This window comes from Hypanus sabinus, chromosome 17 (assembly GCF_030144855.1).
Source record: "Hypanus sabinus isolate sHypSab1 chromosome 17, sHypSab1.hap1, whole genome shotgun sequence".
Lineage (NCBI taxonomy): Eukaryota > Metazoa > Chordata > Chondrichthyes > Myliobatiformes > Dasyatidae > Hypanus > Hypanus sabinus.
The window spans coordinates 47,645,911-47,672,561 of NC_082722.1; the positions used below are offsets into that span (position 1 = coordinate 47,645,911).

At 38.3% G+C, this 26,651-nt stretch overlaps 1 protein-coding gene across 1 annotated transcript in view; it reads left to right on the top strand.

Moving 5' to 3' along the window:
* Positions 1–26,651, top strand: part of tdrd12 (tudor domain containing 12) — a 192,576-nt gene that overhangs the window by 128,895 nt on the left and 37,030 nt on the right. Inside the window, exons 21-27 of the mRNA XM_059992994.1 lie at positions 2,438–2,540; positions 5,156–5,370; positions 7,659–7,869; positions 8,611–8,703; positions 10,967–11,139; positions 24,147–24,263; positions 26,471–26,612. Coding sequence (XP_059848977.1) covers positions 2,438–2,540; positions 5,156–5,370; positions 7,659–7,869; positions 8,611–8,703; positions 10,967–11,139; positions 24,147–24,263; positions 26,471–26,612 — 1,054 coding nt within the window. The remainder of the gene's footprint in view (positions 1–2,437; positions 2,541–5,155; positions 5,371–7,658; positions 7,870–8,610; positions 8,704–10,966; positions 11,140–24,146; positions 24,264–26,470; positions 26,613–26,651) is intronic.

The following is a 26,651-nucleotide window of genomic DNA, read 5'->3' on the forward strand; positions in this document are numbered from 1 at the left end:
TATTCCCTGGTCTTAGCTTTTCTGAAGTCCACAATCAGTTCTTTGGTCTTACTGACATTATAAAGTTGTTGCTACGACACCACTCAACTAGCTGATAAATCTCACTCTTGTGCACCTTCTTGTCACCATCTGAAATTCTGCCAACAATAGTTGTGTTGTCAGCAAATTTATAGACAGCATTTGAGCTGTGGCTAGCCACACAGTCATGCGTGCAGAGAGAGTAGATCAGTGGGCTTAGCACACACCCACGTGGTGTGCCAGTGTTGTAATTCAACAGTAATACAATATCAAATGGAAGAGCTAATGTATAATATGTTTATTTTCAAAATGAGACCTAGATTTAATATTTCAGTATTTGAGTAATCTTACATGTTGATTACGCATTCTTTGCTCAAATAATTCATCAAGGGTTATATGTAAAAGTACATAAATGACATACTTCATTACTCTACCACATAATAAGTGCATGCCTCACTTAAAGTAAAATAGAAACTAAGAATTGCATCTCTCGGCTCCCTTGTTTTCCTTTCAATTAATTTTTATGTTTTGGAGTTACAAAACGTAACATTGGTGACACAGTAATGTAATAGTTAGCACAGTGCTTTACAGTACAGATGACCCTGTTTCAATTCTCGTTGCTGCATGTAAGGAGTTTGTATGTGCTTTCTGTGACCTCGTGAGTTTCCTCTCAGTGCTCCTTGACTCACAGTCCAAAGGCATAGCAGTTGTTAGATTAATTGGACATTGTAAATTACTCTGTGATTAGCTAGGAATAAATTGGAGGATTGTTGGGAGCTCGGCTTGAAGAGCCTATTCAATGCTAAATGCCAATAAATTGACAAGGCCAAATATATTGAGTACCAGATGATAATAAATAAGTAAGTGGAAATGACTGGATACTTCAGAAAGATTGACATAATCTACTGCAAAATAGATAACTGGCTCATATATACTGAGTGAATTGAGCAGTATTTTGACGCTTATGTTTGCAGTCAGGAATTAAAGTGATGAGTGTGAACATAATTGCAATGCCTAAACAGAAATCAGCCTGGCCGAACAAATTATGTTACCGTTGTGGCAATGCAAATTTAAAGGTGAAACTTGCTGAAAATGCAACAAACTAGGACACGTATTAAGAGCATGTTAGGTAGACAAAAATAACTGGACAGAGAAGAGAAAAAGCTTAAAAGTCAACTTGCAGTTTCAAAATAGAGTACTCATCTGCATGGTGTTGATGAAAAATATGATAACAAAGAGCATGATGCAGAACTGGGTAACCTTGGCTTCATCTTGACAGTAGAGGAGGCCATGACCGTTTTGCTGAAAAGACCCGACGCAGACTGGGAGACTGTTTCGCTGAACACTTGCGCTCTGTCCGCCAGAGAAAGCAGAATCTCCCAGTGGCCACACATTTTAATTCTGCGTCCCATTCCCATTCTCATATGCCTATCCATGTCCTCCTCTACTGTCAAGATGAAGCCACACTCAGGTTGGAGGAACAACACCTTGTATACTGGCTGGGTAGCCTCCAACCTGATGGCATGAACATTGACTTCTCTAACTTCTGCTAATGCCCCTCCTCCCTTCTTACCCCGTCCCTGATCTATTTAACTTCCCCCCCCCCCCCTCTTTTATTCTCTCTTTCTGCCCATCACTGCCTGTTCTCCATCTCCCTCTGGTGCTTCCCTCCCCCTTTCTTTCTCCTGAGGCCTCCCGTCCCATGATCCTTTCCTTTAGCTCTGAGTCCCTTTTGCCAATCACCTTTCCGGTTCTCAGCTTCACCCCACCCCCTCCGGTCTTCTCCTATCATTTCGCATTTTCCCCTCCCCCTCCTACTTTCAAATCTCTTACTATCTTTCCTTTCAGTTAATCCTGATGAAGGGTCTCAACCCGAAACATCGACAGCGCTTCTCCCTATAGATGCTGCCTGACCTGCTGTGTTCCACCAGCATTTTGTGTGTGTTGCTGTTCATAAGCATTCTTTGTTTGAATAATTCATTGTTATATGTTTAAAAAGTACATAACTGGCATACATCATCACACCACCACATGATATGTGTGCATTTCGCTTAAAGTAAAAATTGAATGATGGATCTCAGCTCCTTTGTTTAACTTTCAATCAGTTTTCATGTTGTGGAGTTACAAAACATAAAATTTCTACAGGGAAAAAAAGGGTTTTATTAATCTCTTGTACATCTTCCAATATTCGGTAATGTGGGTCTGTTCTTAAAACAAGAGTAGTTTAGTAAAGGATAGAAAATGAATTACCATGTATCAAAGTAACTGTAAGCACTTTCAAAAATACCTTCAAATGATTTTTTTATGCTTATACATTAAGGGGATGTGTAAAAGAATTTTTATATTACAATCATACTTGATTATCAAATAAGCAACATTATGACAAAGTTTTAATTTAATGTGTTAATGTGCATTTCAGGGACATTAAAACTTGTGGAAGTCGTCATAAAATTCATGCAAATGTGGACAAACCACGATATATTTCGGATGAAAAAAGGTTGCCTTCTAGTGGATATGTTGAGGTAACTTTCTATGTGATTTACTTCTGCACTTATTTTTAAAAATTATTTCTTAAGGACAAGATTTTATCTTCTTATTACTTCATTCAGTTTTCTCCTTCAGAAAATAGGAATGTGAAGGTTATTTCCACTAAACAATTGTATTTGGTAATCTCAGTAATATTATAGGTTATGTCTAATTTGTACAACAGCTTCACTTAATCCAGTTGGAAGCTAATAATTAGTAACCCATATACATGCAATCTAACTAGGATGTTGATTTAATGAGTTTTATGTGTGGACCATATTTCAATGTCACTACAGAATGGATTTCCTGTGATCAGTGTGGCCCTCCCCATCTCCAAAGTTGCAAATCTGGGTTTTTCTTTTATATCCATTAAGTCTTGAGTAAAGACACACACTGCTTCAGTCTCCTTGGAGAATTAAGATCCCATCCATTGGTTCATTACTTCAGAACACAATAAATATTTGTTTAATACAGTTGGGTAGGGGAGAAGAAGTATTTATCAGCCTTCAGAATACAACTTTATAGGGAATTAAAACAAATTACATTCTCTTCGATTTGGCGATGTGTTACTGCGTTATGGGGAACTATTTGGGAGAAAAGATACTTGAAATTACTTGCAAAGATTATCAATATGTACTGAATTAGGGTTTCTTCAAATTTATTTACACAACTGACCTAGCAATAGTAGGTAGACAAGTTCCATACAATTTTGTATTGATGGCCAAAGATTTGCAAATCTTCTAAATTAAGTTATTTAAATCTAACATAGTACACATGAATTTAAAAGCTATTATCGAACAAGTTGAGATCAGAGGGCTGGATTAGGTTAGGTTTACAGATGGGTGGAGCTTTTGAGGGATATGGTAGAAAGTTTAAGTAATTTTGATCTCCACTTACCATTGTAATTTAGGTAATGTATCAATAAATTTGCCAGAAAATCACTAAACCATTTAAAAACAAGTTTATCTACTTTTTAGGTTCAAAACTTCTATCTAACAGTCCAGATCACTAATCTCAACTCATTTGATACTAGAAGTTTCTGCTATTCCAACTTAATTTGTTCCTTTATAAATAACAGATGTTCAAACGTTAAATTTTGCAATATTCTCTTCAAGTTTCTGGTGTATATTCTAGTGTGGCTTAAGATCTTGTGTGTTTGTTTAACAATACCCTATTCCAACTAGCTAGTTCAGTATTAACACTGAGCTTTTCAATTTCATGTAAACCTTACATCCTTGTGTTTATTCCCCCCTTCCCTAACCACCCTCTCTTTCTGATCTGTCTCTGGTCCTAGAAATTTTGTTCCCTTTGCTCTACACCCACAGGTTTAATCTACCAACTATCCTTACATTTTACCCACATCTCCCCCATCTGGGGTTCCTTCTGTCCTTCACTCCTTCCCCGAATAGCCATCCTTATCAGATTCTAGCACTGATACCCTTGACATTCCCTTTTATCATCTATGTACCTGTCCCCACTCCCTTTAACTGGGTCTATATGTCTGTCATCTTTTGCCCCTTCTGTCTCTTATCATCACTATCCTATATACTGGGTTTCATCCCTCTCCACTCTCAGTCCTGATCCAGTGTTTTTACCCAAAAACTTTGATTTCTATTCTCCCCCCACCCCGCCACCCCACCCTTGATATGTGCTGCTTGACCCATTGTGTTCATCCATCAAATTTTGTTATTCCAAATACAATGTTTTGGGAGTTGCAGTAAAGGAGTGTTTCAAGATGTCAGTATCAGATACCTGCAAAGAATGAAGTTCTCATGCATCTCTTGACTTTGATCTTGGTGGTAGACATTGTGAATTTGGAAGATGTTGTCAAAGTAGCCTGGTCAAGTGACTTCATTGCATTGTCTTGATTGTTCACACTATGGTCATAATACTGGGGATGGGGGTAGTGTGTTACTATACACATGCTGGAGAATATCAACCTAGTATAGTTGACTGCTTTGTTTCCGATGTTGTTGTCTTTCTTGGATGTTATTGGAGTTGAGCTCATCCAGATTGGATGCTATATTATGTTTCTGGCTTCTGTCTTTATTGTTGATGGGAATACTTGGGGGTGTTAGAAGTTGAATCACTTGGCACAGGATACCTACCTCAGACCTGCTCTGGTAGCAGGAAATTAATGTTATTTTCAGCTAAGTTTGTTCATTAATGGCTAAGAGGTTCAGAAATACAGCTAGAGAAAAATTTAATGTTTTTTTTTTAGCCGAAACAATGTAACATACAACAAATCATTACACCATATATGGGAAAATTATGACTTAATGACACTGCAACGTGAAATGCCCAGTGGTTCTCTGGTAGAGAAATTGTTGTCTAGAAAATCACAAATGAGAAAAACTCTGATAAAAGATAAATTCCTAAATTTCCCAATTTCCACATCCATCATCTACTGTCTTTGTACCTGTGGCTACAAACTTGACTCAATTGTTGTGTTCAGATAGACTTAACTATATTTTATGTGATTGATGCAAAAGATCAGTTGATTGCAATATTGCAATACTTTGTAGGCATTGTAGTGAGACAGAATTAATAATTATGCAGGGTATTTAATAATAAAATAACTTGTATGTGGATGGATTTGAAACTTCTCTAGATAATTCCAACATATGTCAATAATGCTTCCTGTTATTATGGTCGAATAATCCATACAAGAAAAAAATGGGGGGATTCTCCTACTTCAGTGGAAGACAGTTATCTAAGACTTCTGGAAGACATGGCTGAATACTACATGGAAGAAAATCACAGGAAATCGGTGAAGCAATTAAAAGTGTTTTCCCTGTATGCACTCAAGGAAAAAAAATACTGCAGGTATAGTAGGAAATTTTTATAGTTATTAGTAATTTTTTTTATTATAATGATGATAATATTGACAGCTTTGTAATATAATATTTCAGATACAAGTTGTACCACGAGGATTTTTTGGGGAAAAGTATCAAAAATTATGGCAGCTGAACATAATATTTTAATGTAATTCAAAAATTAAGATTGATAAATTAATTTATTAACCAATAGCTCTGTATATTTGGTTTGCATAGCTGCACTATTGTTTGTTATTTGAAGTTAAAAATTGGGACCAAATGTCTAATTCTGAATTGTTTGCAGACATATGCTTTGGAACTACTTGCATCTAGGAACAGAGTTTTCCTTCACCAGTGGAATTCCTTTATTGCAATGAGGCCTTGGGTTTATCGTCTACATTGGGTCCTTTGATATACTTCATTCTTGCCCCTGAAGTTTAGACAAACAAGTTATTAATTATGTGCAGACAATAACTAGTTGTGAACTATGCAAAACTAATAATAGGAATCGACACACATTGTGAAATCTAAAAGTGGATGTGTTAAAATACTATAATAAGTAAATTGTTAATCAGAAAAGTGCTATATATAGTCTAATAGAGCCTTATGGAGAAATTAGTTCCTTACTGTGATAAATGGCAGCGATGTTTTCCAAGGGATCTCTGCAAAGTTGTTCATTTTGATATTCATTCATGGTCAATGAGTGTTTTCCTGTGGTAAGTACAATTGGGACATTCAGCTAATCTCCATAAAATGATGCTAAATAAATTATGGTCAGATTTTATGCATTTTATTGAACAATTGTTATAATGAAATTAAAGCTAATGCACCATATTAAGGTTTGAGGAAATAAAAAACCATTTGAGTTGTAGACAGTTAAAAGTTTAATACCTTGCATTTGTCCTATATGCAAAGTTTAATTCTTATATATACAAAATTGATTATAAAGCATCACAAAGATCAGTCTTTCATAATAAAAAAAAATCTCCCATTGGATTAATGAACGGTGTTTGAAAGAGGATAGAAATGGAGGTTTGCAAAATCAGGGGTCAAGTAAATGAAGCAAAGTGAAGAGCTCGTGAAGAGCATACAAGTGGAGGAACAAAATTACAAAATCTTTTAGATTGATGAGCTTGAGGCCAGACCATAATATAAGGGTCTGCTAAATCCTTTAAATCAAATGGAATTGGATTGTGACAGTAGGGTTTGATGTTGAAAATAAATCTTTGCCTATGAGCCTAATTAATTATATTTAAAACATTTAAAAATGAAGGGGGAAAATCTAGCTTAAAAATGATAAATGCACCCATGTGTTTCATGATGTCCCACCTAAAGAAAAGAATTCTGAAATAACAGTATTACAGAAAATATGATGCTGGCATAAAGTGTTAATGTATAGCACTGGCTTATGAAAATTTCATTACAAATGTCCCATAAATAAGGAATAAAAGTAATTCCTCTGTCACTGTCTCTCTGAAACTAATAAGTATATAGAATGAATTAAACAGAAATGCTGGAAATGTTCAACTGTCACAAAACATATCTGAAGAGAATCAGTTAAAAGTCCAGCTTGGGGCTTTTCATCTGAAGAAGGAAGAGTAAGAAATCAAGACTCAGATAAGGAAATTAGGGGGAGAATAGTAATATATCTATGATTGTGTAAAAACAAAATAATTTAAATGATATAAATTACCACCAGGTTATGACCTAACTTCCACAAACACCATATGTATTATTCATTAAGACAAGAAAATTTGTTGATGCTGGAAATCCAAGCAGCACATACAAAATGATGGAGGAACTCGGCAGGCCAGGCAGCATCTATGGCAAAGAATAAACAGCCAACGTTTTAGGCCGAGACCCTTCATCAGAACCCTTTGTGAATCCTGATAAAAGATCTCAGCCCAAAGCATCGACTGTTTACTCATTTCCATAGATGCCAGAGGCCCAAAACATTGTTTGCTTACTCTTTTCCATAGATGATGCCTGGCCTGCTGAGTTCCTCCAGCAGTTTATGTATTGCTCGTGTTATTCGTTCTCTCCAGTCTTTTCCCCATCTCCATCTCTCATCCTTCTTTGCAACTTCAAACATATCTGATTTTCATCTTTTCCTTGTTTTGTTAAAAGGCCATGAAATGAAACATGAAACTTGTTTGTCTCTCCAGATATGCTGCTTGATCTGCTAGCATTTCTGTTTTTACTCAGATTCCAGCAGTTTTGTTCCTGATTTCAATTCCAATTAAAATGTTTGTTCGGAACATTTACATTTTCTTCATTGCTTATTTTGTATTTTCCAAGGGTCCAATTAATAGCATTACCACAGAAAGATAGAAGTTCAGTTCTTCGTAGTGCAGAAGTGAAATACATTGACAGTGGTCAAATTGGACATGTAATGCAAAAAGATCTTCTTGAGCTCCCTACCAAGTTCCAAGTTCTACCACCACAGATTGTTGAATTTATTGTATGCAATGTGAAACCTATTGACCATGAAAACGATTGGAATCCACAGGTAAAAAGAACAATTTTGTAGTCTGATAAACTGCATTTTGATATATTAGTTTTCATGAGATGTTCCAAGCATCATGTTCACTGATTTTGGTAGAAAGTAGTGCCTGGTAATAATGTGTCTGTATGGTTTGTAAAATGTGAATCTTGTAACTTAATAACAGCATGTTCATAAATGTGAAGTCCTTCATTCCACTGAATTCTCTGTAAAATACATCTGATTTGTTAAGCAAATAAAAGATACTCTTTTGACAGCCATGTAGAATTGATATGTGTGCATTAATTGCCTTGTTTATTGTTTCAAGCAAGCCGAATGGACTGGAAAATAGCTTCTTTTTCATCATTTGGAGAAACAATTCCTCTGGCTTAACTAGCCCACACCACCCAATTACCCACATGTGATTAATTAACCTACTAACCCGTTCATCTTTGGGATGTGGGTGGTCCTGGAGGAGTTGTCAGTGTAGAACTTCATGATAGTTTATCTTCTGTCACATTTTGACTTTTAGCACTGTTATCCATTGATTTATAATCAATTGAAAATTGAATCTTTCCCCATATCCTAGCTACTTTTCATTATATTGTAAAATGTAACTGTTGTCTTTGAAAATGAAAAATTAAATCCAAAGCATGTTGTTAAAGAGGAGTTTTTAATTTAGCTTATTAAATAAGCTGTATGGAGTAAGTTGAAGTATCCAGTAGTACAAATTGGTTTTAACAAAAAACTTCTGTTGGATTTAAACAGGTATCGAGATTTATTCAGCAAAAGATCATCAATAAACCACATGAAGCTAAAATTGCCCTTGCTCTTGGTAATACTTTATGGCTAAACCCTGTGGTAAGAATTAGAAATTAACTGTGTTGTTCTAGGTGCTTAGAGTTAAAATGGAGGACTCATGTCAAGCTGAATACCTTTTAAAGGCAACACGAGTGAATCTGCAGATGCTGGAAATAAATAAAAACATGTTTCAGCCCGAAACATTGTCACTACCTCCTCCCATAGATGCTGTCTGGCCTGCTGAGTTCTGCCAGCATTTTGTGTTTTTATGAATACCTTTTACTTTATTAGTTTACTAGAAAATGTAATTATTGAGAATCATAAATTGGTATGAAATTGTTAGACCTATCAGGTGTTGAAAGACAATTGAATGGATAATTAATATTAAAGAGATGTATAATAAGCAAAATGAAGCAAGAGTTTAGCGAGAATGAGGAATTGAAATAAATATTACTCAACAAATAGCACGTGAAGTTGGTGAGCTTGAAAGCGGTTAAAACCCAAGGCTATCGGAACTATGAATGCTTTAGTTATCTTTCTCCAAAATTCTTTAGACTCTAAAGCTATTCCTGTAGATTGGAGGTAATCACGAACAAGTTTGCTTAACATGAATAGTAGAGAACGTACTAAATTTTTTAATAAAGAATATAGTAAAAGTTCACCTTAAAAAGATAAAGTAGTATTGAACAAAAATGACATGGATACGTGAAAGGAAAATCATGTTTGACTAATCTACTAGACCTATGAAGGTGTGACTAGTGGCATAGGTAAGAAAGAGCAAGTAAATATGGTGTATTTGGATTACTGGAAGGTTTTTTATAAGTTCCCACAAAGTTGGTTATAAATAAGATTTGAGCACATGTAATTGAGGGAAACGTACCAACATAGACCAAGAATCGGTTGTCAAAGAGAAATCAAAGAGTGGGAATAAACAGATTCTTCTCAGGTTGGGATGTTTGTGAATATGAAGGTTACTGCAGAAGTTGATGCTTTTTGGCCACAGTGATTCAAAATCTGTCATTTTAAGTGTTATACTTGCATGTTTATTAGTGTTACTAACCTAGTTGGAATTGTGAGAATGGAGGAGGATGCAAAAAGACTTTAAGGGAATACGAACAAACAAGGTAAGTAGCAAGAACTTAGTAAATGGAATATAGCATGATAAAATTCGAGGGCATCCACTTAGATGAACAGAATATTTGTTAAATCTTGAGTGAATGTGAATATTGTTGTTCAAAAGGTGGGTTATATTTTTAAATGGCAGGCCAAACATGCAATTAGGAGGACAAATGGTATATTATTTCCGTCAGTACTTTGATTCACTCTGAGTTAAACATTCTAGTAAAGACTTGTCAACACTTCACTATACAGTCACCGTATCGTTCGCTGAGACACCATGGCATAATCAATGTACTAAATGCAAAATGTATTCATTTCCATAGATTGCTTCAAAAACTTTTCCCAAACCTCAGAATATCTGTGAAAAGAACAAGGGTAGTGGGCACATAGGAATGTAACTATTTGATTTGGAAGTGCATGCTGATCCTTTATTCTCACTGGATCTAAGCCCGAAAATTATTTTCCAATATATTGTGTATACTTACCAGGAAGTCTGCAGCAGTTAAAGATAAAGGCTCACTCCATGTTTTTATCAGAATTAAAGTTGATATCTTGCAGATTTTTTAAAAATATAAAACATACAAGTTTACTTTAACAGGCAACTCTTGACAATTAAGTAATAAATATTTACATAATGTATATATTGCCTTTATAATTAGTGGGAAATTTGAGACAAGAAGTGTTTGACAAATGCAAGAAAATTTTGTGCACATGTTTGGAAGATGTGATCAATATAACAGGTAACCATAACACAGTTAACGATGACATAGTATTTTAACTTGGTATTAAAACTAACAAAACTAGCAGATAGGTGCAAAGGTACTTGGGAGTCCTCATATATAACTCCCAGAAGATTAATTTACAGGTTGAGTCACACTAAATGTTGAAAGGATTAGATAAGGTGCATGTGGAGAAGATGTTTCCTATGGTGGGGGTATCCAGAACTAATGGGCAGGGGCTCAAAATTGAGGTGCAACCTTTTAGAACAGAGGTAAGGACTATGGTGGAGCAAGTCCAAGGGTATATTTAAAGTTGAAGTTAATAGTTTCCTGATTGGTTGAGGTATCAAAGGATATGGCAAGAAGGCAGGTGTATAATGTTGAATAGGATCTGGGATCAGCCATGGCCTAATTCTGCTCTTGTGTCTTATGGTCTTATCATCTACTTGGCTTAAGTTTTGTTGATTCTATTATTTCTCATTAAGGTACATCTGACTAAATTGCCTGATTTGAAAACCACAATATTTGACTATAACATTCGCTCAGAAATCATGAATTCTGGTTATGGAACTGATAATCTGGAGCACATTGAAAGGCTAAAAGACCTCTGCAGGGCAGCTGGATTTATAATTCGAGATAAGGATTCACCCCAGAAGAAGTAAGTGACTAAATACTCAATCAATCTAGTTGAATTTATCGGTTTTACAATTAATTATAACCATGTAATTTGACATGGGGGATCAAATTGTCCATTCAGCATTCTAAAACTTCTGCAGTGTTAAATGTAATTTGTATTCTGGACTGAATCTGGCACCCTAAGACATCTGATGAACTGCTTCAGCAATATGTGTTTAGATTTACCAATGGTAAGCTAGTAAGCATTTTATCAGTCATTTGGTTGTGAAATGTGTACAGTATATTCAGTTGTCTCAGTAGTACTGCCTGGAAATTCAAGTTCTTCCAAGTGGGCATGATTTGAGTATTACAATGGGATATAATTGCATTTTGTGGTGCTGAGCCTGTCAGTATAAATTTTAAAAGGGCATTGTACTTTTCCATAAAGGAAAATACATTGCGCCTGTCTTGTCCAGTTGTTTGGTGATAGTTGCAGGAAATGGTAGAGTTGTAGATTGGGCGATAGACTTGGGTCTATCAGACAATAATTGAGTGGGTCAAGTGGCATCTGAGGAAAGATAAATTACTGAACTTACAGTCTGAAACCCCTTCAGACTTCAACCTCTGGTGTCCCCCCCCAGTCCTTTACTCCCATGGCACACTCTCTTTTCCCATCAGACTCCCTCAACAGCACTTTAACTTTTCTACCTCTCACTTCTTCCTCTCTCTCCACACACCCATCCATCTTCTCCCTCCCCCAACCTTTTTATACTTATCACCTGCCAGCCTGTACTCTTGCCCTTCCCTTCACATTCTTATTCTGTCTTCTTCCTCCTTGCAGTCCTGAAGAAGAGTTTTGGCCTGAAACATCATCTATTTATTCCTTTCTGTTGATGCTGCCTGACTTGCTGAGTTCCTCCAGCAATTTGTGTATGATACTCTAGCTTTCTAGCATCTACAGAATCTCTTCTCATTATGAGATATTAGCTCTGTTTTTCATCTCACAAGTGCAGCCTGAACTGATGAATAATTCCATCATTTTTTGTCTTATATTTTGGTTGAGGAGATGGCAAAGAAAATTAATGAACTCAGTGAGGTACGTGTAGACTTCAGAAAGGCTTTTGACCAAGACCTGCACGGTAAGCTTGGTAAGTAGGTTAGGCCATACTGGATCTAATGTGTGTTTGGTAAGTTGGATCCGACATTAGCTTGGTGATAGGAGGCAGAAGGTGGTGGTCAGGAGGTGCACAAAGGGATCTTAGAGTGCTGAGTTACAGCTCTCGAAAATGGTAATTGTGGTGGATAGGGTACTGAGGAAGGTATTTGACTTGCTTGCCTTCATAAGCTATGGCACTGAGTCTAAGTATTAGGATGTCATGTTGTAACTACGAAACAGTGGTCAGTTACCACTCCAAAGTTCAAAGAAGATTTATTATCTAAATATGTATATGTTTCCATATACTATCCTGAGATTCATTTTCTTCCAGGCATCCACAGTATTACAAAGAAATACAACAGCATCAATGAAAAGCTACACACAAAGACTGACAAACAATGCACAAAAGAAGACTAATTGTGCAAATACAAAAAAAGCAGATAACAATAATAAATAGATAAATACTGAGAACATGAGTTGTGTAGTCCTTGTAAGTGAGTCCATAGTGAATCACTTCACTGTTGAGGTGAGTGAAGTTATCCATGCTGGTTCAGGAGCCTGGTAATTAAAGGGTAATAACCTGGTTGTGTGGAGCCTAAGGCTCCTCTGCCTTGTTCCCAGTGGCAGCAGCAAGAAGAGAGCTTGGTTAGGATGGTGGAGTCCTTGATGATGGATGCTGCTTTCTTGTAGCAGTGCTTCTTTTAGATGTTTTCAATGTGGGGCTCGATGTGATTGACTGGGTTATACATATTCACTACTTTTCGCAGGCTTTTCCATTCTTGGATCTTGGGTATTGGCCATATCCAGTCCATGATGCAACCAGTCAGAAAACTCTGTGCATCTACAGAAGTTTATCAAAGTTTTAGATGATATGCCTTTTCTATGCAAACGTCTAAGGAAGTAGATGAACTTGGCCCCAGACAGATCCTCTGAAATGATAATGCCAAGGAATTTAAAGTTAATGACTCTTTCCATCTCCAGTCCCCTAATGAGGATTGGCTCATGGACCTCCAGTTTCTTTCTCCTGTGATAAATAATCTGTCCTTTGGTTTTGCTGGTGTTGAATGAGACGTGCTTGTGGTCTCCTTTGATGAGGTTTTCAGCTCCCTCCTATATGCCATTTTGTTGGCCACATTTTTATGTGGCCAACAACAGTGGTGTCATCAACAAACTTAAATATGGTAGTGGAGCTGTACAGTCATAAGTATAAAGCGTGTAGACTAAATGGCTAAGCACACAGCCTTGTGGTGAATCTGTGCTGAACGTGATTGTAGAGGAGCTATTATTGCCAATCTGGACTGCAAGTGAAGAATTCAAGGATTCAGTTGAACAAGGAGATATTGAGGCCTAGATCATGGAGCATATTGATTGTTTCAAGGGGATGGCAGTGTTGAATGCTGAGCAATACTCAATTGAAGAGCTTCCTGATATATGCATCTTCACTGTCCAGATGTTCCAGGGCTGTATGACGAGCCAAAGAAATAGTATCTGATGTTGATCTGTTGTGATAGTAGGCAGATTGGAGCAGATCCAAATCACTCCTCAGGCAGAGGTTTCTTGACCAACCTCTCAAAACACTTCAGCACAGCCGCTGGATGATGGTCATTGAAACAGTTTACTATGTTCTTATTGGACACCAGTATAACTGAAGTATTGTGTCTAGTTCTGATCATCACACTACAAGAATGATGTGGTAGCAATAGTGACAGTAAAGACGAGTCTCACCATGTATTTGCCTGGAATGGAAGTTTTATTGATATACAGAATTTGGTAGGTTAATGTTATTCTTATGCAAGAGGGTGACCTCATGTAAGTTTATAAAATTGAGGGGCATAGTCTCTTTTTACTATGATCAGGGAGTCTAAAACTCAAGGACATAGGTTTGAGGTGAAAGGGGAAAAAGGTGAGGGGAAAGGTTTGCACAGAAGGTGGTGGTTAAATGCAGTAGTCTCCTGGAGGAAGGGATAGAGGTAGATACAATCACAATGTTTAAAAGACATTTTAACATGTACTTTGATAGGAATGGATCAAAGATTTATGAGTCTAATAAGGCTATGGGATGAGAGTAGGATAGGTGGGACAAGGTCTGCCATGAGACACATTAATTTGCTGTCCAACACTTACTGATTTTTGAGCAGTGACTAATCGGAGATCTGAAGTGTGAGAAGACGAGGCTCACTTAGGCTTGCCAATTGAGTACATAAGGCATCGACTCATGGCAATTTGGTGTTTTGAAGAGGCCAGTCAGCAATCAACTAAGTAAAATAAGGCAGGGGCAAGTGGAGCAGCCATCATTGGAGTGGACAGTGTTAGAGCGAGGATTTTGAGGCTTTGACTCTTTGAAGTTTCAACAAGCAGAGGCTTCAGACAGAAGAAGCAAGAAACTATCAGAAGATTTTTTTTCCACAGTTGATTTATTGCTTTTCCTTCTTTACATTTGCTCAGAAAAGTAAGGATGCCAGGTAGGATAGCTGAATGCTTCTTTTGTGGGATGTACAAAGGCAGGGAGACCTCCAGTGTTCCTGACAACTATACCTGTAAGAAGTGCATCCAGCTGTAGATTCTAGTACTCTGCTTTAAGAAGCTGGAACTGGATGAACTCCAGATCATTTGGGAGGTGAGGGAATGATGTGGAGAGGTCGTGACACCCAAGGTGCAGACACAGGTGCCTGGGTGACAGTCAGCAAGGAGAAAAACATTAAACAGCCAGCACAGAGCCACCCTGTGGCTATTCCCCTCAACAACAGGTACACACTTTGGATACTTTTCGGGGACAGGGGGATGACCTAGCAATAGAAAGTCACAGTGGTCAGGACTCTGGCACTGAGTTTGGCTCTGTGCCTCAGAAGGAAAGAAGGGGGAGAAGAGGCGACCTGTGGTGTTAGGGTATTCATTAGTTAGGGGGAACAGAAAGGAAGTTCTGTGGATAAGAATGAGATTCGTGGTTGGTATAGTGCTTCCTGGGTTTCAGGGTCCAGGACATCTCGGATTGAGTTCTCAGCATTCTTAAGTGGAAGGTGAACAGCCAGAGGTAGTGGTAGGTAAAAATGCATAGGTGGGAAGAATGATGATGTTCTGCAAAATGAGTTTAGGGAGTTAGGTGCTAAGTTAAAAAGCAGGGTCTCAGGATTGCTACCTGTGCATGTGCTAGTGAGGCCAGAAATAGGAAGGTTATACAGTTTAACTTGTGGTTAAGGAGCTGGTGTAGGAGGAAGAAACGATTTGCACCTAAAATGAAAACTGGAGGGGGTCTAATATCCTAGCGCCAAGGTGTGGTGAACTATGTGCCTGTCGGGACACGCCCCTGCTGACTGCTCCTGTGGCTCCTCCCACAGGCCCCTGTATAAAGGAGATCTGCGGCCTGACGCTCGGCCTCAGTCTCCAAGACATTGTATGATAGACACTCACTCCTGGTTCCTTCTTCCAGTCAATAAAAGCCGATATCTCGCCTTACGTCTCAGTGTGAGTTATTGATGGTGCATCACAAGGTTTACTTATGCTGTCTGGGGAGGGGGTGGGGGGTGTTAGTAAACTAGAGTAGCAGAGGGATGGTAACCAAAGTGCCAGAACAAATCATGTAGAGGTTGTGGAGACAGATCTTGTTAAGATCTCAGATAAAGTCTGAAATCAAAAGGATGAGCATGGTACAACTCGTGACCTGAGCTGCCTACATTTCAATGCAAGAAGTATCATAGGAAAAGCAGATGAGCTCAGGGTTTGGACACAATACATGGAATTATGATATTATAGCCAATACTGAGACTTGATGGCAGCAGGAGCAGGACTGGCAGCTCATTATTTTGGGGTTCTGTTATTTTAGACCTGACAGAGCAGGAGGGATTGAAGGAGGAGGGGTGGCATTACTAGTTAAGGAAAATATTACGGCAGTGCTCAATCAGGAAAGACTGGAGAACTCTTCTAGTGAGGCTTTATGGATGGAATTGAGGAATAAGAAAGGTATGACCTTGTTAATGAGGCTATATTATAGACCACCCAATAGTCTACAGGATTTAGAGGAACAGATTTGCAGAGAGATCACAGGCTGTTGCAAGAAACCTAAGGTTGTTTTAGCAGGTGATTTTAACTTTGCACATATTGACTGGGACCCCCACGCTGTAAAAGGACTAGATGGGATAGAGTTTGTCAGATGTGTTCAGGAAAGTTCGTTGAATGAGTACGTAGAATTCCCAGCAAGAGAGTGTGCGATACTTGATCTGCTATTAAGGATTGAGACAGACAGGTAAACACTTTGCATCTAGTAATCACAATGCCATTAGTTTCAAAGTAAATATGCAAAGAGATAGATCTATTCCACAGGTTGAAATTGTAAATTGGAGAAAGGCCAAATCTGATGGTATCAGAAAGGATCTTGTGTGGATTGGAACAGCCTGTTTTCTGGCAAAGTTGTACTTGGTAAGTGGGAGACCTTCAAAAGTGAAATATTGAGAGTACAAAGTTTATATGTGCCTGTCAGAATAAATAGTAAAAGACAACAGGTTTAGGGAACCTCAATTTTCAAGAGATATTGAGACCCTGGTTAAGGAAAAGAATTAAGGTGCATGGTAGGTCAGAACAATTGAGGCACTTATGAAATATAAGAAGTGCAAGAGAACATTTGAGGAAGAAAGCAAGAGAGCTGAAAGAAGGCATTAGGTTACCCTAGCAGACAAGGTGAAGGAGAATCCTAAGGGATTCTGCAGATACGTTCAGAGCAAAAGGATTGTAAGGGACAAAATTGGTCCTCTGGAATATCAGAATTGTAATCCATTCATGGAGTCAAAAGAGATGGGGGAAATCTTAAATACATTTTTTGTATCTATATTTACTCAAGAGACGGACACTGATCTGTAGAAGTGAGGCAAAGCAGCGTCAACTTCCTGAACCCTATACAGATTGCAGAGGAGGTGGCTTTGTGGCAAATCAGGGTGAAGCAATCCCCAGGGCCTGACAAAGTGCTCTCCCAGGAAGCAGAGATTCTAGCAGACATATTTAACTCAGCCTTAATGACAAGTGAGGTACCAGATGATTGAAGGATAGCTAATGTTGTTTCTGCTGTTTAAGAAAAGCTCCAAAGATAAATCAGGAAATTTTAGGCCCGTGAACCTGATATCAGTAGAGGGAAATTTATTGGAAAGTGTTCTAGGGCACCGGATACATATGAGTATTTGAAGAGGCATGGGCTGATTAGGGATAGGCAGCATGGCTTTGTGCATGGTAGGTCATGTCTAACCTATCTTACAGAGTTTTTTGAGGAAATTACCAGGAAAGTTGATGAAGTCAAGGCAATTGATGTTGTCTATTGGACTTCAGCAAGGCATTAAGACTATAAGATATAGGAGCAGAAATAGGCCATTTGGCCATCAAGTCTGTTCTGTCATTTCATCATGTCTGATCCAACTTTTCCTCTCAGCCCCAATTTCCTTCCTCCTCCCCATATACCTTCATGCCCTGACCAATCAAGAATCCATCAACCTCTGCCTTAAATATACATAAAGACTTGCCCTCTACAGCTGCCTGGGGCACAGAATTCTACAGATTCACCATTCTCTGGCTAAACAATTTCCTCCCCATCTCCGTTCTAAAAGCATCCTCTGGTTTTAGATTTTCCCACCACAAGAATCCTCCTCTCCACATCCACTCTTATCAAGGCCTTTCACCGTTCAATAGGTTTCAATGAGATCACTGCTTATTCTTCTGAATTCTATTGAATACAGGCCCAGAGTCATCAAACACTCTTCAAAAGTCATTCAATCCTGGAATCAATTTCGTAAATCTCCTTTAGTCACTCTCCAGTTTCAGCACATCCTTTCTAAGATAAGGGGCCCAAACCTGCTCGCAATACTCCAAGTGAGGTCACACTAGTGCTTTATAAAGATTCAACATTATAAACCCTACTTTTATATTCATGTACTCTTGAAATGAATGCTAACATTGAATTTGCTTTCCTCACCACAGACTGAAACTGCAAATGAGCTTTTAGGGAATCCTGTACAAGGACTTCCAAGTCCCTTTACACCTCAGTTTTTTTGTATTTTCTCTCCATTCAGAAAATAGTTAACCCTTTCATTTCTTCTACCAAAGTGTATGACCAACTGATTCTCTTTTGTCTATTCTGCCTGTTATCTCCTCAAAGAATTCCAACAAATTTGTCAGGCAAGATTTTCCCTTGAGGAAACCATGCTGACTATGGCCTATTTTTATCATGTGCCTCCAAGTACCTTGAGATCTCATCCTTAATAATTGACTCCAACGTCTTCCCAACTACTGAGGTCAGACTAACTGGCTTAGTTTCCTTCTGCCTCTCCCTTCTTGAAGAGTGGAGTGAAATTTGCAATTTTCCAGTCTTCTGGAACTATTCCAGAACCTAGTGATTCTTGAAGGATTATTACTAATGCTTCCATGATCTCTTCAGCCACCTCCTTCATAACTCTGGGGTTTAGACCTTCTGGTCCAGGTAAACCAGACCTTTCAGTTTCCAAGAACCTTCTCTCTGGTTATGGTAACTTCACACACTTCATGGCCCCTGACCTGGAACTTCCACCATACTGCTGGTGTCTTCCACAGTGAAAACTGATGCAAAGTACTTATTCAGTTCATCTTCCATTTCCTTGTCCCCATTAATGCTACAGCATTGTTTTTCAGCCGTCCGATTTTCACCCTCGCTTCTTTTATGAAGAAACTTTAGGTATCTTCTTTAATATTATTGGCTAGCTTACTTCCGTATTCCATCTTTACCTTCTTTATGACATTTTAGTTCCTTCTGTTGGTTCTTAAAGGTTTCCCAAACCTCTATCTTCCCACTGATTTTTGCTCTTCTATATGCCCACTGTAATACTGATATTTTAGCTTTTCCTTCTCAAATTTCAGGGTGAATATGGTCATATTATGATTATTTTTCTCTACGGATATCTTAAACTCTCTAATCAAATCTGGTTTGTTGCACAGCACCCAAACCAGAATATCTGATCCTCTAGAGAGCTGTACCTCAAGCTGGTCTGAAAAGCCATTTCATTGGCACTCTAGAAATTCCCCCTCCTGTCATACACCGCCTGCCTGATTTTTCCCACCTGCATATTGAAGTCCCCCATGACTACTATAACATTGCCCGTTTGGCATGCATTTTCTATTTCCCACTGAAATTTGTAGGCCATGCCCTTGCTGTTGTTTGGGGGTCTGTATACAACTTCCATCAGGGTCTTTTTACCCTTGCAGTTCCTTAGCTCTATCTACAATGATTCAATACCTTCCAACCCTGTATCATCTTTCTATTGATTTCATTTCATTTTTTAGCAACAGAGAAACGCTGCCCCCTCTGCCTTCCTGCCTACCCTGTACCAAACGCATGTAGTAAATGTAGAATAAATGATGTTGAAATTGATAAGGTATCCGAAACAAAATTTTTAGGAGTGGTAATAGATAAATAAAGCTGGAAACCAAATATAAATTATGTCAAAGCAAAAATGTCAAAATCTATTGCAATACTGTACAAAGTGAAAGATTTCTTAAATCAGGAATCTTTGCATACATTTTACTGTTCACTTATAGTCCCATACATGACTTACTGTATAGAAATCTGGGGACATACATACAAAACAAATACAAACTAAGTGTGAGCTTGATTTCAATGTTTAAGAGAAGTTGGATAGGTACGCGAATGTTAGAGGTATGGAGGGCTATGGTCCCAGTGCAGGCCGATGGGAGTAGGCACTTTAAATGGTTTGGCATGGACTAGATGGGCTGAAGGACCTGTTTCTGTGCTGTATTTTTATATAACTATTATAGCACCAACAGTTTTCTGATTTTCTTTATCAATAATTTGGTGAGAGTATCAGAGCTGAGAAGAAACAGAGCATATCTCTGGTAGGCAGGTGGTTGGGATGGATCATGTTCTGTACCTCACCATGAATGTTGCCTGGAAAACTAAGGGATTGCATTATTGATTGGAAGGAAGGCTTGGAAACATGAGATAAAGCGGAAAATGCTGGAAATACTCAGCAGGTAAAGCCACAGCTGTGGGAAGAGACACTGAGCTAACTCTTCAGTTCGAAAATTCCTTCATCAGAACTGGGAAGGAGATGCAGGAACTTGGATCGTCATAGTGGCCTCTCCAGGTCATAGAAATGGTGCAAGTGTGTGTCTTAATTGTTTCCCTTGTGATCGGAGGACCCTGTTGGACATTAGTAATACAAATTACTGTTAAGTCCGGTTCATTAGTTCATCGCAAAATTGCCGGAGTTGGGGGCTTCGTAGCCTGGGTAGTTGTGTGGAACTTGCCCTCATGCCGCAGCGTCGTCTGTTACAGCCACCCGGGGAGGAGGGGCTGCAGACAGCGTGAGAGTGAACAGAGGTATGGCGGCTGTGCTGGAATCTATGCAAGGTGGAGGTTGGTCCTTGCAAACCAGCTGACTCATCGGTACTGCTTTCCAGTGTTCAGTTCCTGGAAGACGAATTACCTTCGTCTGAACTGACTCAGTGCGAGATGAAGAACTGCCACATATTTGTTCTTGCAGAAATGTGGCTCCGGGACACCATTCCATGCGGCATCAATCTTCAGACCATGCCACTCAAAGACTTGTTGTAATATTATTTTTATCACCGTTTGTGCTATCATAACAGTATTTGCTGTTTGTCACTGTATGTGTTGTATTTTGCACCTTGGCCCAGAAGAACACTTTTGTTTAGCGTATTCCTGTGTATCATTGAATGACAATTAAACTTAAACTTGAACTTAAGTTGCTTATCCAACAAATCAAGCAGAGTGTGTCCTCCATTGTCAGAGGGGAAACAAAGTTCAAAGTGAAGTTTATTATCAGAGTACATACGTGTCACCACATACAACACTGAGATTCTTTTTCTGTGGGTATTCTTAGTAAATCTACAGAACAGTAACTGTAAACAGTAAACATCAGGAACTATAAACTGTAAAACATAGCAAATGCAGGTATAAGTAAATAGCAGTAAATAACAAGCATGAAATAACAATGTAACGGAGTCCTTAAATGAGTGTAGTTATCCCCTTTTGTGCAAGAGCCTGATGATTGAGGGGTAGTAACTGTTCTTGAACCTGGTGGTGCAAGTCCTGGGGCTCCTGTACCTTCAACCTGTTGGCAGTAGCGAGAAAAAAGCATTGCCTGGGTGGTGAGGGTCTTTGATGATGGATGCTAAATGAAAAACAAGCTGGGCCAATGTCACAGCTGAGTGACTGACATATGCAAATCAAGTTACCTTGATTTGTAGAATTCAATATTGAGTCCAGAAGGCTGCATCATGCAAAGGTAGGAGATGAGGTGCTGTTCCTCAAGACTGCATCGAGCCTCACTAGATACAATATGGTACAGAAGGCCATAGACTGATAAGGCAGAGTGGGAGGGAGATGGAGAATTAAAGTGGCAAGTAATAAGAAGCTGAGAGTCACCCCTGCAGGCTGAACATGGGTGTTCTGCAAATTGTTCACCTAATATGTGTTTGGCTTCTCCACTGAAGAGGAAACCACATTGTGAGTACCAAATGGAAGAAATGAATAGCTGCTTCACCCAGAAAGATGGGTTGGGTCCCTGAATGTGTGAAGGTGTGAAGTTGGTTTCTCAGATCCTCACAGATGCAGCCTAACATTCTGAATATATTCAGTATTTTCTGTTCTTGTTCCAGATTTCAGCGTCAGATTTCCAGAATCAGGCAAAATAACCAGAAATGATCAGTATCATGTTTCATTCACAGTATGGTCAATTCTCAATCGTGCATCAAAGAAAATAAAATGCATTATGCAATTGAGATCCCAGACAAAAGTTTCAGTTAGTAGCTACCTGACATTAGTGTTGGATCAAGATTAACTTAGGATAAAATGGATCATTTGTTTTGATTTAGCACTTCCAGTACAAATAGTAATAAGCAAGTTCCACGCAGTTCATTGTCATGCCTAAGGGCTCGTGCATGGTTTTGACCTAAGAATGTAACATAAATTAATTGACCTACAGCACTTTTGCTACTTCAGAATATTAAGACAATTTAACTGAGTTCAAAAACTTGCTGGGTGTGAGGAGTCATGTGATGAAGCCCCAATTTAAGCATTCTACAATACTAATGATTAGCTTAAATGGTATTAAACACCAATATTAAGAACGGAAGGTTATCAAAAGATGTCAAGATTAAATCAAAATACATGCTGCAGCACAGGTAATGTTGCATAGTGTATTTGAAGAAACTATTAAATCATGTTGGATGTCAAGAAAATATTCCTCTTTTAACAAATTCCAAAAAAAAGCATCAACTGTCATATCTCATAAAACCAAACTCTTTGTAAATTTTCTCATTTGCTTTATAGCCAATCTTATCATCTATGAATTACAGTGAATGGTAAATATGTTAGCTACAGATTTTTTTCAAGAAAGTGGTAGCCACACAGTTGCTTTCTGTCATTAATGGTGCCCCATATATTGCACAAGCAAGAATGTTGGTGAGTGGAATGACCTTTTTGAAAATTTGCTTAACAACCTAAAATATTGATTCTCCCTTTGTATCAGGTTCTAGTCCCCTTGTATAATAGCTCTTAAACCATAGTGTCATATTTTATAAAGTGAACATAACCAAGAAATGAAGATTCATTGCCTGGCAAAGTTGGCTCATCCAACTGCAGGGTAACATCTGTTGTCCTAAGAATGTTGCACAATTTGTCTTTCACGTTCTCAGACATCTCAGCTATTCGTCTTTGAACAAAGTGCAATTGATTTAATTATTTGATCTGTTGACTTATGTAAAACTGTACTCAGAATTTCCCTTACTGCTGGCAGAATCAGTTCTTCTCCATTTGTATGGAACTTCCCAGATTTGGCAATGAGCAACAGAATGTTGTATGAAGCACACAAATCATCACTGTTTTGTTGTGAAGTGCTGGCAAACATGTTTTGAAGTGTTTTCCATGTCTGAAAGTTTTCATAGTGACTGAAAATAAGTCAAGGTCTTGTTTGCTCTATCAGAGTGTATCTCATCACATGTTCAAGAAGCCTTGTAAAAGCTTTTTCACACAACAGATATATTGACTACTGTTGGTTGCTTGCTGCTGGTATAAATCCATATTTCAAAAACTCCACACCATACTGTCTGCACTTCCTTTTCATTTCTTGTGCTTCTGCCATCTTCGTTATAGATTAATGACCACAGTCAATCGTCTGTTGTTTAAGTCGAACCTCAAGAACTGCAGTCAACAAAGGGGATAGTTATGACGTCAACGTAGTTCAAGCTAAACCTGACTGTCTGCCTGAAGATACATAAAGTGGGACAGCAATATCTCAGCTGGGCCATGGATTAGGGAAATGCAATTAAAATCATTTGAAAGGACAGATTCTGAACTTTACCCAATTGAGCACTATGCCCTAATTCACAGGAATAGTGTCACTGTGTGATTAGAGTATGGGAATTGTACTGGCTAACACTGTCCTACAATAGTAAGTGGCAATAATGCACAGGCTATGCCCGGATATAACATGATTTCTTCAATCCAGATTTCTCATGATATGCCATATACAGAAGTGTCACATTGCTTTTCAACAACTTCGAGCTCAGTATAAGAGAGCTCTGGGTTAGCAAGATATTATGAGACTACAAGATCATTTAATCAATAATGAGGAACTGAGGATCAAATGGTTATAATAAGTAATGAATTTCCACCACCCCAAGGGGGCGATATCTCCCACTTTAAGAAGCACTAAGTTTATCATTTCTGATGTTTCTTCTCCAAAAGATTCTACTTACAGTTGGTAGAAAATCAGGAAAAGTAAGTAAAAGTAAATTGTGTTTCTACAGATACTTAAGAATTTCTTGAACAGTGATGCCGGTATTTTAGGAAAATTATTTCTGAAACTGAACTAATGGCTAAAGATTTTTTTTTGCATCACTAGATTCTCTACTCTGGAGGATGAAATTAACCAAAAAGCTAAAGAAAAACAAGATCATATTCCAAGCAGTTACATTCCAGTTGTTGGTGACATTTGCTTGGCACTCTGTACAACAAAGAGGTAACAATCAGACAACTTTATAAAATTTCTGTAGCTTTTTTATACATGTCAGATAGATAAGTGTTTAATTTTTGTTCTCATTCTAAAACCATTATAGTACACACAATAAACCCAACCCAGAACAAAAAGTGAGGTGCTGAGGTATGGATCTTCCTTTAAAACAATTTTCTGAGGAAACTGCATGGAACTTCTATGAAGCAAAAGCTGCTTACGGGTTTTACAAATTCTTTTAATCTATGTTGCATCATGCTAATCCAATAAGTTAAATTTAATGTGACTTGAGTTTAAAACAAAATAGCCTGGTGTACCATAAACACTAGATTTTGCAAGCTATTAGAGCATGTCCCTCCCCTCACCTTTTTCTGGATTCTGTCCCATTAATTTCCAGTTCAGATGAAGGGTCTCGGCCCAAAACGTCAACTGTTTACTCCTCTCCATAGATTCTGCCTGACTTTCTGAGTTCTTGAAGCAATTTTTGTGTGTAGCCTGATGTATCATTTTGATTTGTGCTTCATTAAGGGTACTGTGCCTTCCCCAAGAGCAGCTTCAGCAGAAGAATTCTGGGGTTAGAACAGGGGTTCCCAACTTGGGCTACAGACTCCTCGATTAATGCTAAAGGCCTAGGGCATAAAAAGGTTGGAACCCCTGGGTTAGAAGAATACTTTGATCTGTAAACTAACCTTGAATATTCACAGTACTGAATATTCATCCTGTAACAAAAGGCTCAGCACATGTCACAGTGCTTTAAGGCTCATGTATTCCGGCTGCTAAATATTGATGGCCATGTGGCCACTTCCTAAATGTCTGATTTAATTATTAAAATTAAATAAATAAAAATAAATACAATTAAAATTATTGAAATTTCTCAAGTCCAAGTGATATGTGTCAATCAATGCTTTGATCCTGCACTGTTAAAATCAAAAGTACTGCCTTAGGCCAAGTTCATTTGAAGGTCTAAAAGATGTGGTCCTCATTCCCTAATTGCTTTTGAAAAAATAATACCAACTAGAATATAGGGAATGAATGCTTTTTATAGTATTGTTTGTAGGTCAGCCATGTCATGTGCTTTGTTTAGAAATCTGTCAGTTGAGGTTTCTTTAGTTTCCTTAATCTCCTTTCTTTAAAAAAAAGTAAGTCAGTGGGTAGTGTTTACTTGGATTTTCAAGAGACCTATGGCAAGGGTGTTGCACATGAGGCTGCTCAACAAAATAAGAAAGATTGGCTGACTAGTAGGAGGCAAAGAGTGAGAATAAAGGGAGCCTTTTCTGGTTGGGTGTCATGACTAGTGGTGTTCCACAGGGTTGGGACCACTTCCTTTCACCTTATATGTCAATCATTTGGATAGTGGAATTGGTGGCTTTGTGGCCAAGTTTACAGATGATACACAGATAGATGGAGGGGCAGGTAGTGTTGAAGAAGCAGGGAGTCTGCAGAAGGAGTTAGACAGATTGGAAGAGTGGACAAAAAAAATGGCAGATGTAATATCGAATAGGGAATTGTTTGGTCATGTACTTTAATAGAAGAAATAAAGGCATAGATTACTTTGTATTTTCTAAGCTGAGAAAATTCAAAATTCAGATGTGCAAGGGGACTTGGAAGTCCTTGTGCAGGATTCCCTAAAGATTAACTTGCAAGTTGAGTCAGTGATAAGGAAGACAAATTCAATGTTAGCACTCATTTTGAGAGGACTAGAATATAAGAGCAACGCTGTGATGTTGAGGCTTTATAAGGCATTGGACAAACCACATGAGTATTGTAAGTAATTTTGGGCCCTTATCTAAGAAAAGATGCACTGGTATTAGAGAGGGTCCACAGGAGGTTCACAAGAATGATTCCAGAATGAAAGAATTAACGCATGGGGAGTGTTTGTTGGCTCTGGGCCTGTACTCCCTGGATTTTAGAAGAATGGTAGCAATGGGGTGGGGAGCCGGGAGGAATCTCATTGAAATCTATTGAATATTGAAAGGTCTGGATAGAATGGATGGAGGGAGCATGTGTTCTATCAGACAGCTGTGGAAGCCACATCACTGAGTATATTTTAAGTGGAGGTTGATAAATTCTCGATTAGTCAGGGTGTCCCAAGGTTACAGGCTGAAGGCAAGAGAAAGGGATTGAGAGGGATAATAAATCAGCCGCGACAAAATGGCAGGCAGATTCGATGGACCAAATGGCCTCATTCTGCTCCCATATTTTATGGTCTATTTAAGGTGGTGTAGAGTGAGAATTTTATCAGTGGACTCTTCAAACAAGAACTGCCATGTACTATTTGTGGATTTTGGGACATCCAGCTGGATTTCTTCAAACAGAATTCAACCTTTAATGACAGACGTCCCTGCACTTCCTTTTCAGGTCAGTCTAATTATTACTAATGGCATCAACGTAGACAAA